Here is a 15,060-nt window from a genome sequence, read left to right on the forward strand (position 1 = left end):
TATATTAAATTCATAATTTTTATTCCTTTAATCTATTCTACCAACCTCAATTTGATACAAAATCCATTTGTAACATGCTACGGCTGCTGGGTAAGCTTTCCAAGTATTCTTTAATAATTTAGGCCTTAGTGTTAACAATACTGTAATAAAATTATCTTGCTCCATTAAAAGCTGTAAGATGCTTTCAGATCTGTGCAATTCCAAAATTTCATTAATTAATTCTTTGGAAATAGACACAGATTCTGCAGTATTCCAAACATTTTTCTCATGGTGTTCTCCAATAAGTACTAATAAATTGATGGTAAAGGTTTTTACTGCTGGTGTATTTAAGTATATTTGCACATTTCCTTCATTACGACTGTGAAAGACATGCTGAAGCATAGATCTGATATTTCGCAAATTTCTATCTATTATTTGCCTGTATTCTCTGAAGTCTCTCTCCTCGCATGGGCGATTAGCAGCGACGGTTTTCTCAGGGACATAACTCTTTTGTACGAGATCAATGCATGCTGCCCATAAACCATCATCGGAAAAATCGCCCGAAATTTTTAGAGTTTCTAATTTTTTCAAAAGATTATTCATTTTTACCGTGCCTGTGGAGAAGTCGAATAAGAGATAACGATTGCCTCCTCGCGAATTAATTTTTTCGCAATAATTTACTAGTTTCGCACATGTACGCAGAAAATGTCATTTTCCGAATTGTTAATAAATAATAGCACTTTGGTCGAACCCGACGTTCGTAATCAATGAAACAGTACACAAATCAAACTTTTGATCGGAGTCAGTTCGGATTTAATAACAACGTAATGCATCGAGTGTATAGTGCGCATTCGACATGCGACAATCTAACATACATAGATCTGGACACGTTGTATTTTATAATGTTAACATCTAATGTAATAATTATAATGAATATTTGTTTTATTTGTTAGAATTTGTTAATTTATAATATAATTGCTCTGCTTTGTAATATTGTTCTATATTTCGAAGGTGTAATCTATCCCCACGAGGTTTCAGAGTACCCGTCATCCTTCCCTTCTTTCAACACGTTCTTGTCGAGATAGTTTTCTTTCTCATTCATGTATTCGTTATTTCTCATTCGTATCGTTTAATATGTCTTTGTCTGTCGTTTGTATAGCTATTCTGTTCTTGTTTCAAGTTTAACCTAATTCAAAAGCATTTATGCGTAACCGCGAGGAAATTCCGATAAACGCCGTCCAGTAGTGTTTCGGTGCATACGTTTTACTCGCTCATATTGAGCGCCGTGTCGCGTAACGTAATTCGTTATTTATTTTCGCTCAATTTTCGAGATTCTTGGTAATTATGAATTAATGAAGGTGTAATAGCTGGTAGTTACGATATGGCTGAATACCGTTAGTTCATTTTCTATTTTTTCATATCATTTATCGTATTGACATTTCATTTTCCACAATACATTCGAGTCGTTGTGTTTCGCCTCCATTTTATTTTCTGCATGCAAGACACCGCCCTTTGCAAATAGTTATTATTTATCACTTTCTCATGTTCTTATTTCAAATAAAATACAATTAATAGAGGGGTGTTGAAAATTTTATTTCTGTTGTTTGGAAAATTTATTGAGATCTTTTGTGAAAGTTACATAACCTTATTCTTTGAAGTCGAACGAATTTTATGGTTTATGATATTGTATATTATTTATCTATGGTGAATTTTATATTTTATTTTGTTGAAATATTCGTTGTAAATAATATCAATTTAAAATACAATGATTTCACAATGTATTTCAAAATGTCATTCACATAATGCATACCAGAAACTTGTTTTCATAAATCTTTAAATGTTACTTTGGTTGTCTTAAGGATCCGGTTCTTATTGTGTATCATCAGGAGTAGGCAGTGACTCTGAAATTATGGCAGAATTAGCAGCATTTCTCGGTCAGGAAATTCCTGAGGTTCGACATGCGACAATCTAACATACATAGATCTGGACACGTTGTATTTTATAATGTTAACATCTAATGTAATAATTATAATGAATATTTGTTTTATTTGTTAGAATTTGTTAATTTATAATATAATTGCTCTGCTTTGTAATATTGTTCTATATTTCGAAGGTGTAATCTATCCCCACGAGGTTTCAGAGTACCCGTCATCCTTCCCTTCTTTCAACACGTTCTTGTCGAGATAGTTTTCTTTCTCATTCATGTATTCGTTATTTCTCATTCGTATCGTTTAATATGTCTTTGTCTGTCGTTTGTATAGCTATTCTGTTCTTGTTTCAAGTTTAACCTAATTCAAAAGCATTTATGCGTAACCGCGAGGAAATTCCGATAAACGCCGTCCAGTAGTGTTTCGGTGCATACGTTTTACTCGCTCATATTGAGCGCCGTGTCGCGTAACGTAATTCGTTATTTATTTTCGCTCAATTTTCGAGATTCTTGGTAATTATGAATTAATGAAGGTGTAATAGCTGGTAGTTACGATATGGCTGAATACCGTTAGTTCATTTTCTATTTTTTCATATCATTTATCGTATTGACATTTCATTTTCCACAATACATTCGAGTCGTTGTGTTTCGCCTCCATTTTATTTTCTGCATGCAAGACACCGCCCTTTGCAAATAGTTATTATTTATCACTTTCTCATGTTCTTATTTCAAATAAAATACAATTAATAGAGGGGTGTTGAAAATTTTATTTCTGTTGTTTGGAAAATTTATTGAGATCTTTTGTGAAAGTTACATAACCTTATTCTTTGAAGTCGAACGAATTTTATGGTTTATGATATTGTATATTATTTATCTATGGTGAATTTTATATTTTATTTTGTTGAAATATTCGTTGTAAATAATATCAATTTAAAATACAATGATTTCACAATGTATTTCAAAATGTCATTCACATAATGCATACCAGAAACTTGTTTTCATAAATCTTTAAATGTTACTTTGGTTGTCTTAAGGATCCGGTTCTTATTGTGTATCATCAGGAGTAGGCAGTGACTCTGAAATTATGGCAGAATTAGCAGCATTTCTCGGTCAGGAAATTCCTGAGGGAAGGAGCAACCTGGCTGATAATCATATAAATTTAGAACGGGTTGCTGATTACTGTGAAGCAAACTATTTTCAAGCAGAGAATAAGAGAATAGCTTTGGAAGAAACTAAAAACTTTACCACTCAATCATTGGCTAGTGTAGCATATCAAATAAATACTCTTGCCTATAATTTTTTACAATTGCTGGATTTGCAAACATCCCAACTTGCAGAAATGGAAAGTCAAATGAACCATATTGCTCAAACAGTTATGATACACAAAGAAAAAGTAGCTAGAAGAGAAATTGGAGTTTTAACAAAATCCTGAGAAACCAATTAAATATGTGAGGAAAAGTATTGATTATACAATTCTGGATGATATTGGGCATGGAGTACGTAGTAGTGGTACTCCCAGAAGCAAACAACGTGGTGGTAGCCAGGGTAGTGTACAGAGTTTAGGTGCAGCCTCCACTGGCTCTGGATTAGGTGCTGCTATGGTAGGACCAGCTCCAACAACTAAACCACCTACCCCTCCTCAGACTGTAAGAACTGGTAAGCAAAAAGAATTCAATGCATATTTCTGTTTTATAATAATTTTTAGTTATTTAATATAAAATTTTTGTTTGTGTAGGAACATTGAGTAAAGGGTCACGAGAATATAGGACACCACCTGCAGTTGCTCCACCTCAGGTTCCGAGTCATTATGCTCCTAATTACCCATTGGGTCATCCTAGAAGAGAACGTGGTCCTGGTTATAGTACCCTACCTTTACATGCACATACCACATCTCATGCAAGTCACAGTACTAATCATAATGCACATACAAACACAGCATCCCAGCATACTTCACCACCTCAAGTAGGAACAGTTCATCCATTGCAAAGTCATCCACAAACACCACCACCAGCACCTCCTAGTGTAACAGCAGGATATGTTCAGGAACAACACAACAGTATGCCTCGTGAGTAATTTTTCAGTTGATATTAAATTAAAATAATATAGCAAAAAATAAAGACTGATTTTCGTTTTTAGCACCACCATCGCCGTTAGTTGGTATAAGTGGAAACACGCTAGATTTTACTAACTATCACACTTTGTCTGAAAGATTATCCCATCAAGTGAGCCGAAGTAGTGGTGCAAGTAGCCCCCCATTGCCACCACCACCGCCACCCGAACAAGAAGAGCATCCACAATTTGGTAGGCCTACGCAATCTAGCGGCGCTATTATGCCTATTGTACCGGATGAGGAGGATTTACCTGGTTGGGTGCCAAAGAATTACATCGAGAAAGGTATGTTTCTGTAGTTTATTTCAGAGAGTAGAATCAGCACTGGGTAGTATTAAGTTATAACAAAATATTACCATTCTAGTTGTTGCAATTTATGATTATTATGCTGACAAGGAGGACGAATTGAGCTTCCAGGAAAGCTCTGTAATTTATGTATTGAAAAAAAATGACGATGGGTGGTGGGAGGGGGTTATGGATGGTATAACCGGCCTGTTCCCCGGAAATTACGTAGAGCCTTGTGTTTAATAAGTTTTCCGATATTGCATTTAGATATATCAAAATTGTGAATGATAATCGTTATTCACAAAAGACTGCAAATTTACGGGACATACCTGATTTCCCGATTTTAATATCTTGTCTAGTATTAATAATCGTAAGGTAATGCTAACGTAAAACAGATCGATGCAAGTTGATGAGGAAAGGGTGCGACAAAATACAATATGGAATACAATTAAAAACAAAAAAGAATAAGGATTGTAAATTACTGATTCTTCCAAAAATCTCAAATATCACGCGAATTTTCTAAAAATCAAACTAACCAACCTTTGTATCGAGTATATAAGAAAGTGTATTTTTTGGTAAATAGTATTTCCTTCAGTGGGTGTTATTTTATCTCGACTCCAATAGATCATATTTATATACATAGGACGCATAAGGGCATGTAATTATTATTCCGCTATATAATCAATTTGCCGTTAATTCTATTTAATTGTGTCTTAGGCGTAATCAACGAGATGTTAGTAATAGGCTAATGGAGTAATCAAAAAATACCAAACGTCCTGTTATCGTGTAACGAGAGTTTTAGGCGCCTTACATCGAACGTAAAATTTGTAATATATAATTGCTTTCGTAAATTGCTTAGTTAGTTTGTTTTTAAAGTTAACAATGTATCGACCTCAGTATTTTATTTCTCGTAAAAATAAAGCAAACTAAAGTAATCTCCTCTTAATATTCCCATAAGATACAGTGTTACGCAGAGTGTATTCATGATACAGTCAATTAATGTATGTATATTCATTTAAAGTCGCGGTGACTTTATTTCATCAAGCGGTGCTGTGCTTAGTCGCGTAATATTCGCACTTTTGCACGGCACTAATTAAGTTTTTAGCGCACTATCAAGACAGGTACATATATATATATATTATAAGTACGTTGTAATTGGTCAGGTAATGCACCAGTTGTGTCTCCCTCATTTTCCCCACAATGTACTTTAAATTTCCTTTTATACGCTCTAAAATGCTTGTATAGACAATAAAAGTCTCGTTTTCCGCAAGGATTACGTACTTCGAGATTACCACAGGTACAGGATTTCGCGAACAAAATGAAAAAAGAGAATAGAAATAGAGAGGGATCGCGATGGAATTTCTAAACGGAAGGTTTTCATTTCTCCCTAGGTGGGAGTGTATTATGGAATGTACGGATTCGATTGTATTTGTAATCAAATAAAAGAAAAAGATTGTAATAAAATTCGAACGTTCATCTACCCATAAAAGTCTTCCTTATTCCTCGTCATTTTAACCCTAATCGTGCTTTCGCTTTTACCTACGCCACGATTTACGACGTTAGTTTGTGATTGCACGCAAAACGCGAATTCGTAATTGTCTTTGAAATTAATCAACCAGTCATGGTAAATTGGACGAAAGGAATTTGGAATGACTCTGGTCACGAAACTAGAAACGCTTGTCCATCGTCTCTGTATAATTGATGCTTTCTGCTTTCAGCTCGTTTTCTACGATTTTTACATAGTATACACGTTTGAAATAATCTTATGGAAAATACACGCTCGAAACATGCACAGAAAGAATTTCTCTCGTACGAAATTCATTTTGCAATCCGATTCAATGCTCGGCTAAATTATTTGCCAGATGCGAACCGTGGAGATTTTCCCGCTCTCCAATACGTATAAAAAGTACAGCGTGGGGAACAGTTTCTCGCTACAAACGTTTCTCTCTTTTAAGCCAGTAATGACACCCACGGGATCCAGTTTTGTACAGTTACGTACGCAAATTCTTACAACGAAAGATTCGTCCTCTCCAACCAGTAGAAGAGAGAGAGGGAGAGAGCGACAAAAAGAAAGAGTGAAAAAAGGTGCAGAGGTATCGTTTTGCGGGAACACGGCCCCTGTATCTGGGATCTTTCTGAATTTTTCCATTTCCGCCGCGTACGTACGTACTTAGGTACATAGGATGAAAACAGAGCGCAGTTTTGAGAGAGCACCGCGCCAAGCTATCCTCGTACATCACGCTTAAAAGAGGTCATGTGAAAATAAGACAGTGTTAAAGGGAGCGAAGAAACGTTATTTTTTATTATTATTCACCCTCATAATACACGACGGTTGAGGTTCTCTCTTTCTTTTTACGTACCTCTTTTCACCGTGTTGAAATCGTCGGTTCGAAATATTGCATTAAAAGATTCACAGACTCCGCGTTAAGGTAACGACATTGGACCACTGTACGTTTTACTACGATATTCTGGCGTCTATAATTTTGGCTTTATTTCACGTAATTTTCGTACAGCTTTTACCTGTCAAGGGAGAAAGACGAGTAATACAGAACATAAAATACGTACGTATTTTAAGTGGAACCCTCTAAATTTAGGTACAGATCAAGAGAAAAAGTTATTGTGGCTAACGAAACAGTTACAGGATGTAAATTCTTAGTAAGTTCATCGACATAACAGTTTCAAAATAAATTATCACAGAAATAGAATTTTCTTATTCGTCAAGAAGGTGTGGACGGCTCAATCTCGTCACTGTCACGACAAATTCAACTATAAATTCGACGAGAACCACAAACGATCGGTGTCTGACAAGGAAAAGCGTGGAATTTATTCGATATCGAAGCAACGCGGCGTACTTTATCAAGTTTCTTGGCGACTGGATAAATTTAAGGAGACGGAGTTGGCGCACGTACAACCAGCTATCTGATCTAATTCTCCAGATTGATTATCCCCCGGGTACCGGCAGGCTTCTCAGACCCGTCTTCGCCCTGGTTGTAACAGAAACCGTTTCATTTGATTAATACCATCTTCCGGGGCAACCGCGACCAACTTACCGATTCCGATATCCCTTCCTGCCTTCCACCTGTCATCCTGTTCGTTCTTCCGTCGAATTTTGAAATATTCGCCACGCCTTTGTTCCCTGTCCTCTCTGTCTCGATTCATCGTGAACTCCCTTTGTATTAACGAATAATAGACCCCTATATCCCCCACCCCACACACCATTTCCTTTGGACATGTATTTCTCGTTCTCGCGGTGAACCGGATCCAGCTAATCGATACCGAGTCACCTGTTAATTCGGCCTGGTAAAGCAGAATTACACGTACCGGCACTTGCGAAAGTTTAATGGCTCAATTATAATTTAATTCGAGCTGTACTACGTATAAGTTGCTTTATACGGTTCGAATGTTTCTCCGAATGGGAAATACAGGAAGCCTCTGTTATCCACGGTGAGAAAAAAGAAGAAAAAATTTGCAAGAGGACGTTTCAGATTCTAATGAACATCAGAACGACGTCTCAGTTTCCAGCACAATAGTATCCACGTAAAATGTAATGTCAAACTCGCGTTCTCTCGGTTCACAAAAGCCTCTGTGGATTTTTATATCCACTGCCCCAAACCGTGAAATGTCGCGTTTTCTGCACTGCAATAACAGCCTGGAAGGTCGACGAGAAGGGGCCGAGAAATTTATACGGGAGGAAGTATCTGGTGGTGTCGACCAAGGGGGAAACGGGATTAATATTCGCCGTGGCTTCTAACCCGGCGAGCTCCAACTTGTCGATCCGTTTCTGAAGAGGAAACCAGCTGGTATCCCCATAGATAGGTTTGTCGAAAGACTGAACGGGATTCGTGCGGTTTACCGCTATGGCGATCAGAAGTTCCTCCTACCCGGTTCCGCCATCAGTCTTGCTGGAACTTGCTGGCGTGGCCAGATGTTCCTTCTGGCCACATTGCTGCCTTGGGTCTTAAGCGTTACAACCCGAATACGAACCATGGGGATAGTTGTCATCACGTTTCTTGGAGTTTCGTGTTCGAAGAGCTGACAAGGAGAGTGTTCGTGATCCTGTTGACACTTTTCAACTAGGAGAGTCGGTTCAAGTTGCATCGAGACTTGGTTAGAAATGAAGTGTGAAAATGACGTGTAATTATGGTATCCGAGTTGAATTCGATGGAACTTCATGGACGCTTGATTATCGTTGGGGGCCATTCATCAATCTTCAGTGATCAGTTGGTTAACCAAGTAGATCTAGTTAGCTAGTAGATAGCTCCTTCTCCTAATTCCTGTTTCATATCTCGAAACTTTGACCATAATTGAAGACTAACGAGATTTACGGTGCACAGAGAAGACGGTGGGAAATTAACACAGGAATATGGCACACGTAACCTCTACGATAGTCCCGTTCTCTTTATCGTAATTGCGTTATACAATTTATTTATTGCTCCTTGTTTCGCTGATAACGTTATTTAAATATACGTATGCAGGGGTCAGTGGTATACTTATTACACGTGTCTCGAGTCAAAACAAGTTGATAAAATTCTTATCTTTTCCTCGTGAAAAACCCGAAGAATTTCGATTCTATTAATTCGAACACATTTTAAAATAATCGCTTCATCCACGTGCACCGCCTTTTTTTACGTCGAAATTAATTTGCCACATAATAAACGCTAGAAATTCTTTGGCCGGCTTCCCTCGCGTTTCTCTGCTACCGTGAAACGTTCAGAGGTGTTCGAGAGTCATTAATATTCATGTATTTTAAACAATCTTCCGCCGCTGCTTTTCTTCGTAAATGCTTTCTTCTCTTCCTTTTTGTTGTAACGGCGAATTCAAAATATTCCAAGATGAGAAATTGTTCGATGTACTATCGATTTAGAAGATCTACAGGGGCAAATTGCGATTAGGACGATTTAGGAAAATATGTACATACACGAAGCGAGTATACTTTTAAGAAGTGTACATTTACGTCAAGGAAAAGAGACTGATCTGACTGAAATAATTGTTTTTGAAAAATCGTTAAAAAAAGAAGAGACTGGTAGATTGTAGCTCGTTTGTTACGATAATGACGCCACATGGGACGAATACATTTCTGCGCATCACTTTACCTCAGCGAAATTCAAAGTTTGCTCCTCCAATGTCGAAAAGTACCATTTTACCGGAGGGTCTGACGCGTTCGTCATCGGGCAAGCCTGCTTCGAATTACTCCCGGGAGTCATTAGAGCAGCTAGACGTTAAATCTTGATGGCAGAGCGATCAGCAATTTCACAAGGCGACGCTGTCACTGACCCATTACGTGTTCCGCGGCGGCGGCGGGCAAATGCGTGAACGAAGCCTCGTAAAAGTTGGAGATGAGCGCCATGGAAGTTTATCATTCATGGCATCTTTGATGCCCCGGGACGAACAGCTTATAATTTGATAAAGAAGCCCCTGGCGCGCTTAAGCTCAGTGCCAGAATGGAACAAACGTTGCTCCATAAAAAGTAGCACCACTAAAAACATCCAACTTTTACCATAACAGTTTGAAAACACCGATCGACATAGAGTAAACTAAGAGTTGAACGATCAACTACTCTACTTTTAACGTTGTTCACAATAGGAAACGCGTCTTTGATCGTCCAATGTCCATTTCAGTCTCCGATTGTCCCGTGGAATCCTCACAATTAAGCGGAAAGAAAGGCGGAAGTGAAAGGCTCATTCAGCGTTCTCCTTTGATTGTCTTGATGAGTATTCAACCAGAAGAGGCAGCAGAGAGAGAGAGAGAGAGGGGGGTTAAAATCCTGGTCCATTTTGTCTCTGGAGACTTATAGTCGTTTCAATCAATCTGTTCGAAGACATCCCCTTTATGCGGATTCTAGGTAGTCGGCAGATCCCAGATTAATGTCGTCGGGGCTGTACTGGACATACCACTGGAGGCAGTTAGATAGCGAATGGCAGTTCGGGGGTGAAGGGTCAAGGGATGAGGATTGTTAGAGGGCAGAGGTGGAAAGAGGAGCGAGTGAAGAGCATAAGAGGGAGAAAACTGTTCTCCCTTTGTGTTCCAGATGATCGGTTGAGGGATTAGGAAGAAACGGAGGAGGCTCAAGTGTTCGAGACAGCTTAACCTGGCTACAAACGATACGGTTTACTTATTTGTACTTGAGGATCGATCAACGCCCGACCGCTTTTTACGAGCGTTCTCGCGGAAAATGCCGTTTTTGTGGACGTGTCACGCGCTTGGTGAAAGAAACCTGTGGCAAGCCCCGAGTAGCTCCGTTTGTGTGTGCGTGTTCAATCGATATCCCATTAGGAGAAAAGGTTCAAGTATCGCGTGAGCTTGTTTGAAAGCGTGCACCGCCGACAGGATTGCTTTTCTAATTATTATTCAATTCGACCAAGTATTTTCATCCGACCGGTTTATTTTCTCGTGCATATTTTAAACGCTACTACCATGTAACTTTAAGTATATACACCGTGTGATGCGAGTTTAATTCAATTTTCAAAGCCACGATCGCAAGAGAGGCTAAGAAGGTCTTTCTCTCTCTCTCTGCGCCTGGATATAAGCAGAGCACCTAAAACTTGGGCTAACTTCGCTTTTAAAGATCCAAACCGCTTCTGAAGCGTAGTCCAGTTTTCTAGCCAGGGTAAGATTATCTTCTATCCATCTTGACGTTCTTATTTTCGATTTAGTTCCAAAGGAAGAGACAGAGAGATTGGCAGGGGTGGTCTTAGCGGTCTCCCAGAGGTAATATCGCAATGAAATCTGGTTTAGTCCCCTGGCCTATAGGGTGCTTCTGGTGTTTATCCTTGAACCTGTCGTAATTTCCCCCCCCCCCCCAAACCACTTGTAACATGGCACACGTTGTACGTAACGCAAATTCATGTCGTCGGAGTATTCTCTGTCAAATTAGGACAGACCATAACGCATGCATTATGGAAAGCAACGTGGCTCCCACTTGGATTATCCTATGACGCGAGCGAGCTGCATCGAACGAAATTACATTGCGTGGTAAAATTTCACTCGTCTCTTTTTATTTCTACCTTCCAGCTCGACGAGTGTCCCATTTGCTTTTCGACCGGTTGATTAAATTTATCGCTGGATAAACGTGGCAACATTTTGTCAACTCTCTCAACCACCGTTTGTTTCTGTAGGAATAATTTGGACAAAAATTCGTCAGAACAGAGGAGACAGGTGTCTGAAAATAATATTAGCCTCCTTAGACATTTCTTTGACTCAGTCATCCGCTGTATTCCCTCATTTTAATTAAACCCTTATTTCGCTGGAGCTTAATCCTGCTGCTTCGAAAAGGCAATACCGTCCCTAAGAAACCAAGTTTCCAGAGAAAATCGTCTCGAATTGCATGGGATGTAGTGAGAGTTATTGCAACGAAACGCTTTCGAGTACAGGCCAAACATGAGCAAGGGTGAAAAGCGGGTGAAAGCAAGTTTGTCATCATCGCGGCTGCCTAAGCGGTATTCGTTCAATCAACGAACGCGTATAACCTGCGTCCGGTTTTCCATGTGAAAATGGGAATTCTTGAAATAGCGGAATGATACGGCGGTGCTCGAAGGATCGCGATCATCGATCCACGAGGAGAATGTCCCCGTGTACGAGATTCTCTTTGACCTCAAAGTGGTGTGGCGTGGCTGTGTCTCTGTGCCTCAGTCGCCGCGATGACACACGCTCTGCAGACACGAGACGCGGAATTCGACGTCACAAGCTATGCTCAAACGCTTCCGGAAATTGAAGACGAATTTTCCGCGGCGAACCAATCAAACCCGCTGGAATTCGACAACCAGGAAAATGGCGTTCAAGACTGGATTCTCTAGGATGTAAAGTTCTGGGTCTTGAAACTTCTTGTAATTTCAGGTTCCGTGATGGTGACTTAGAAAGTAAGCTTTATTAAAGCGGATATTTTGGTATTTTGAAGTTGAAAAAGTTCGACTTTTTTGTACACCGATTTATGGGTGGATGTGTGTAGAACACGACTGTGCAAAAATTTGTGGGAAATTAGTGACATTGAGGAAGTTACGCAGACTTAAATTTAGAGTAATCTTTATCGAGTTATTAGCGATATGGTTCGAATATTTCGTGAAGATTGCGTTATCAAATTGAAACGAAGAAGGCGTGAAAAAATCACGCGCAATAGACAAAGCGTCGAATGCTACAGATCGCTGGAATTCTTCTCCTAGCGTGCTCGAACGCTCCCGAAAATTGAACTCGAATTTTTCTCTCAGCGAATCGATACCTCCCGACTGGTCGTACGTCAAGGAGACGCTTATCAATGACTCCGCGTCCATTTGTATTGCCGCTGGAGGGGGAGAAAATGCGCTGCACCGGTGCATTTTTTCACCCGATTACGTAAATGATAGCGTCGACAGATCGGAGTCACTCAAGGCGGAATTTATCGTGAATTCGTACAGAATAGCCGAGATTGGCTGTGGACGACGATTTATCGCAGACATTTTTTTACTTATAGAGAAAAGATACACGTCGCTGGTGAATTAATCTTTGGAATTATGTCATTTCTATAGTCGTATCTTTATCAAAGAGCTTTCGCCATAGTTTGATTAGAAGAATCGAATCTATTCGGAAGATAATCACGCAAAAGGAGGAATTAAAAAATCTAACTATACGTCTTTTTCAAATGACGAGTTAAAAAGTTGGAATGATTGATGAGACCTGTCTTCATATTTTACACACTCCATTCCCCTCGGAATTTCCCCTGTTTAATTTTTCATCCACGATATCAAGGCAGAAAAGTGAAAGAAGCCAATTATGTAGCCCATAAAAATCCACGAAAATTCTCTCTACCTTCTCTTCTTAAACTTTCAATTTTCCACTCGAATGTCCCATGAAAATCATTGAGAAAGGGCCGCGACAAGCGATTCGTTTGATTGTCCCGAGGTGGGCGGAATAGCGGAGAGAGAATAAGGTGGATCGTCCCCAGGAAATTAGGCTTCCATGGTAAACTACCCGGTGTTCCCGTTGGCATCGATTTCCATTCTGGCGACCGCCTTTCCATCGCTCGGTCACGTTCCTGAAATTACTTACCGACTGTTCGGCCAATTACCACGGCTCGTTGCTCGTTCCACTTCCTTCTTTTTCCTTTCCTCTTTCTTTGCCCCTCCGCTGCTATCTCGTTGTTTCCACGTTTCCTCCCTCTTTCTCCTTTTTTCCTCTTGTTGGCTCGTTTAGAAAGGGAGGGGAACTCTGGCTCATCCTTTTGTGTGCAGCTTCCGAAAACGGTGTACGGCTTCGAGGATTACGGGGAAGATCCTCCAATCCTCCCGCCCTCTTCACTCCACCGTCCTTCTCCCTTGTTGTCCAGCTTCTTGGATTAAAACGCCACGACTGTTGACTTTTTCTCGTTCTGCTCGCGAACATCGCCCTCGAGGATTCCCATTCGGGCGAACGTGTGGGATTCTTCGCGTTACTTCATTAAAGTTCGCCGATAAAATCATCCCCGTTCCGATTTCTTGTCCGGTCTCCTTTTTACTCGAACGAGAATACTTTTATGGATTAATTCGCTTAGCTCATCCAGTGGTCTTTTGTTGTTTTCTTGTAACTTCAAACGTTTTATCCATTTTTTATACTTAATTATCCTTGAACGTTGATAAAAGAGAACTTTCCTTATTCGAGGGTACAAATTCGTACATTCTCTTTTATATGCTTAAAAGGGTGAGAAGAGAGTGGAGACATTTCGTGGTCGTTAGACAGATCGTCATAATGGAACTCCACGGTCCGGCGGACTAGGTGATAACGCGCCACGATCTAATGTAGGGTATCGTCGGCCAGATTCCACGAGCGGGGCATTCTTCGAGATTAACCGCGCGAGATAAGAAGTTGATACGAACGGCTCTCACGGGTTTCATGAGATGTCGTGGCGCCGTGAACTTTTTCAATTTCGCAGATATCCAGGAGCGGGCTCCGCCAAAAATTTCGAGAAAAGAAATTTGAACCGGATCTTTTATCAACCACCCGTCACTTTCAATTTTCCACCTTCCTCCATCTATTTCTACATTGAGATATGGCTGGTCATTTTTTCCCATTCAGACTATGGACAATTTAATTCACACTGTGATTAGTAAGAATAAGAAGAATATATGAATTGTTTGTAGAAGTTAGAAAAAATATAATTTCCTTTCAAAATAATCTCTACATCTTTCTAAAAGTACAGATCAGAAGTACCTACTCCTTATTGCATTCAACTGTAATAATCGCGGGAGCAATGTCGCGATAATGACGCGAACACGTCGACCAAAGTGCAAGCTTCGTGAAATTCATTCGTGCGCCATGCCAGCGGACTCGTTCTGTACGTTGTACCCATGGGGGTGGTCCCGCTGATCGTTTACTACCATCGTGTCGTCTTCACGACCCTCGTATCTCAGCCATTTTCAGGCCGTGCCGACCGGGGACGATATTATTTTCGAGAAGCCCTCGTAAAGAGACTAAACAAAGGATCTACGATTATTGCTCGACGCTTGGTGGCTGTCTCAACGTATGTAATGGTCGTTGTTAACTCGACGAAATTCATAAATGTCCATCTTGCCGGGAGTACATATTTAGTCGGAGTATAGGTAGCAATAAAAGAGTTTTTAACCCTTTATTTGTCACTCGAACATTCACAGAATAATACAATAAAATTTTCTCTTCAAAGATGCCAACTATAGTAAATTCTCTACAAGAGTCAGTAAGTTTGGATTCTACAAGTGACAGTATAGATGGTCCTACGCCTAGGTTGCGTCATTGCTGCTCCAATGTTATCTCTCTCGCAGTCAGTCAAACCTGTAACG

The 15,060-nt window shown here is 39.9% G+C and overlaps 2 protein-coding genes across 2 annotated transcripts in view; one reads left to right on the plus strand and one right to left on the minus strand.

Annotated features, from left to right (window-relative positions):
• The window catches only part of LOC108575394 (TELO2-interacting protein 2-like), a 1,888-nt gene extending 1,076 nt beyond the window's left edge, over positions 1–812 (minus strand). Inside the window, exon 1 of the mRNA XM_017938175.1 lies at positions 46–812. Coding sequence (XP_017793664.1) covers positions 46–582 — 537 coding nt within the window. The 5' untranslated portion in view covers positions 583–812. The remainder of the gene's footprint in view (positions 1–45) is intronic.
• Positions 813–2,376: 1,564 nt separating this feature from the next.
• LOC108575385 (abl interactor 2) lies at positions 2,377–5,101 on the plus strand. The gene is given in 6 exon segments (XM_017938165.1): positions 2,377–2,475; positions 2,941–3,328; positions 3,330–3,562; positions 3,642–3,971; positions 4,043–4,300; positions 4,380–5,101. Coding segments are annotated over 6 exon segments (1,386 nt in total). The 5' UTR covers positions 2,377–2,462; the 3' UTR covers positions 4,544–5,101.
• Positions 5,102–15,060: the final 9,959 nt, after the last annotated feature.

This window comes from Habropoda laboriosa, unplaced genomic scaffold, assembly GCF_001263275.1.
Source record: "Habropoda laboriosa isolate 0110345459 unplaced genomic scaffold, ASM126327v1 scaffold18, whole genome shotgun sequence".
NCBI lineage: Eukaryota > Metazoa > Arthropoda > Insecta > Hymenoptera > Apidae > Habropoda > Habropoda laboriosa.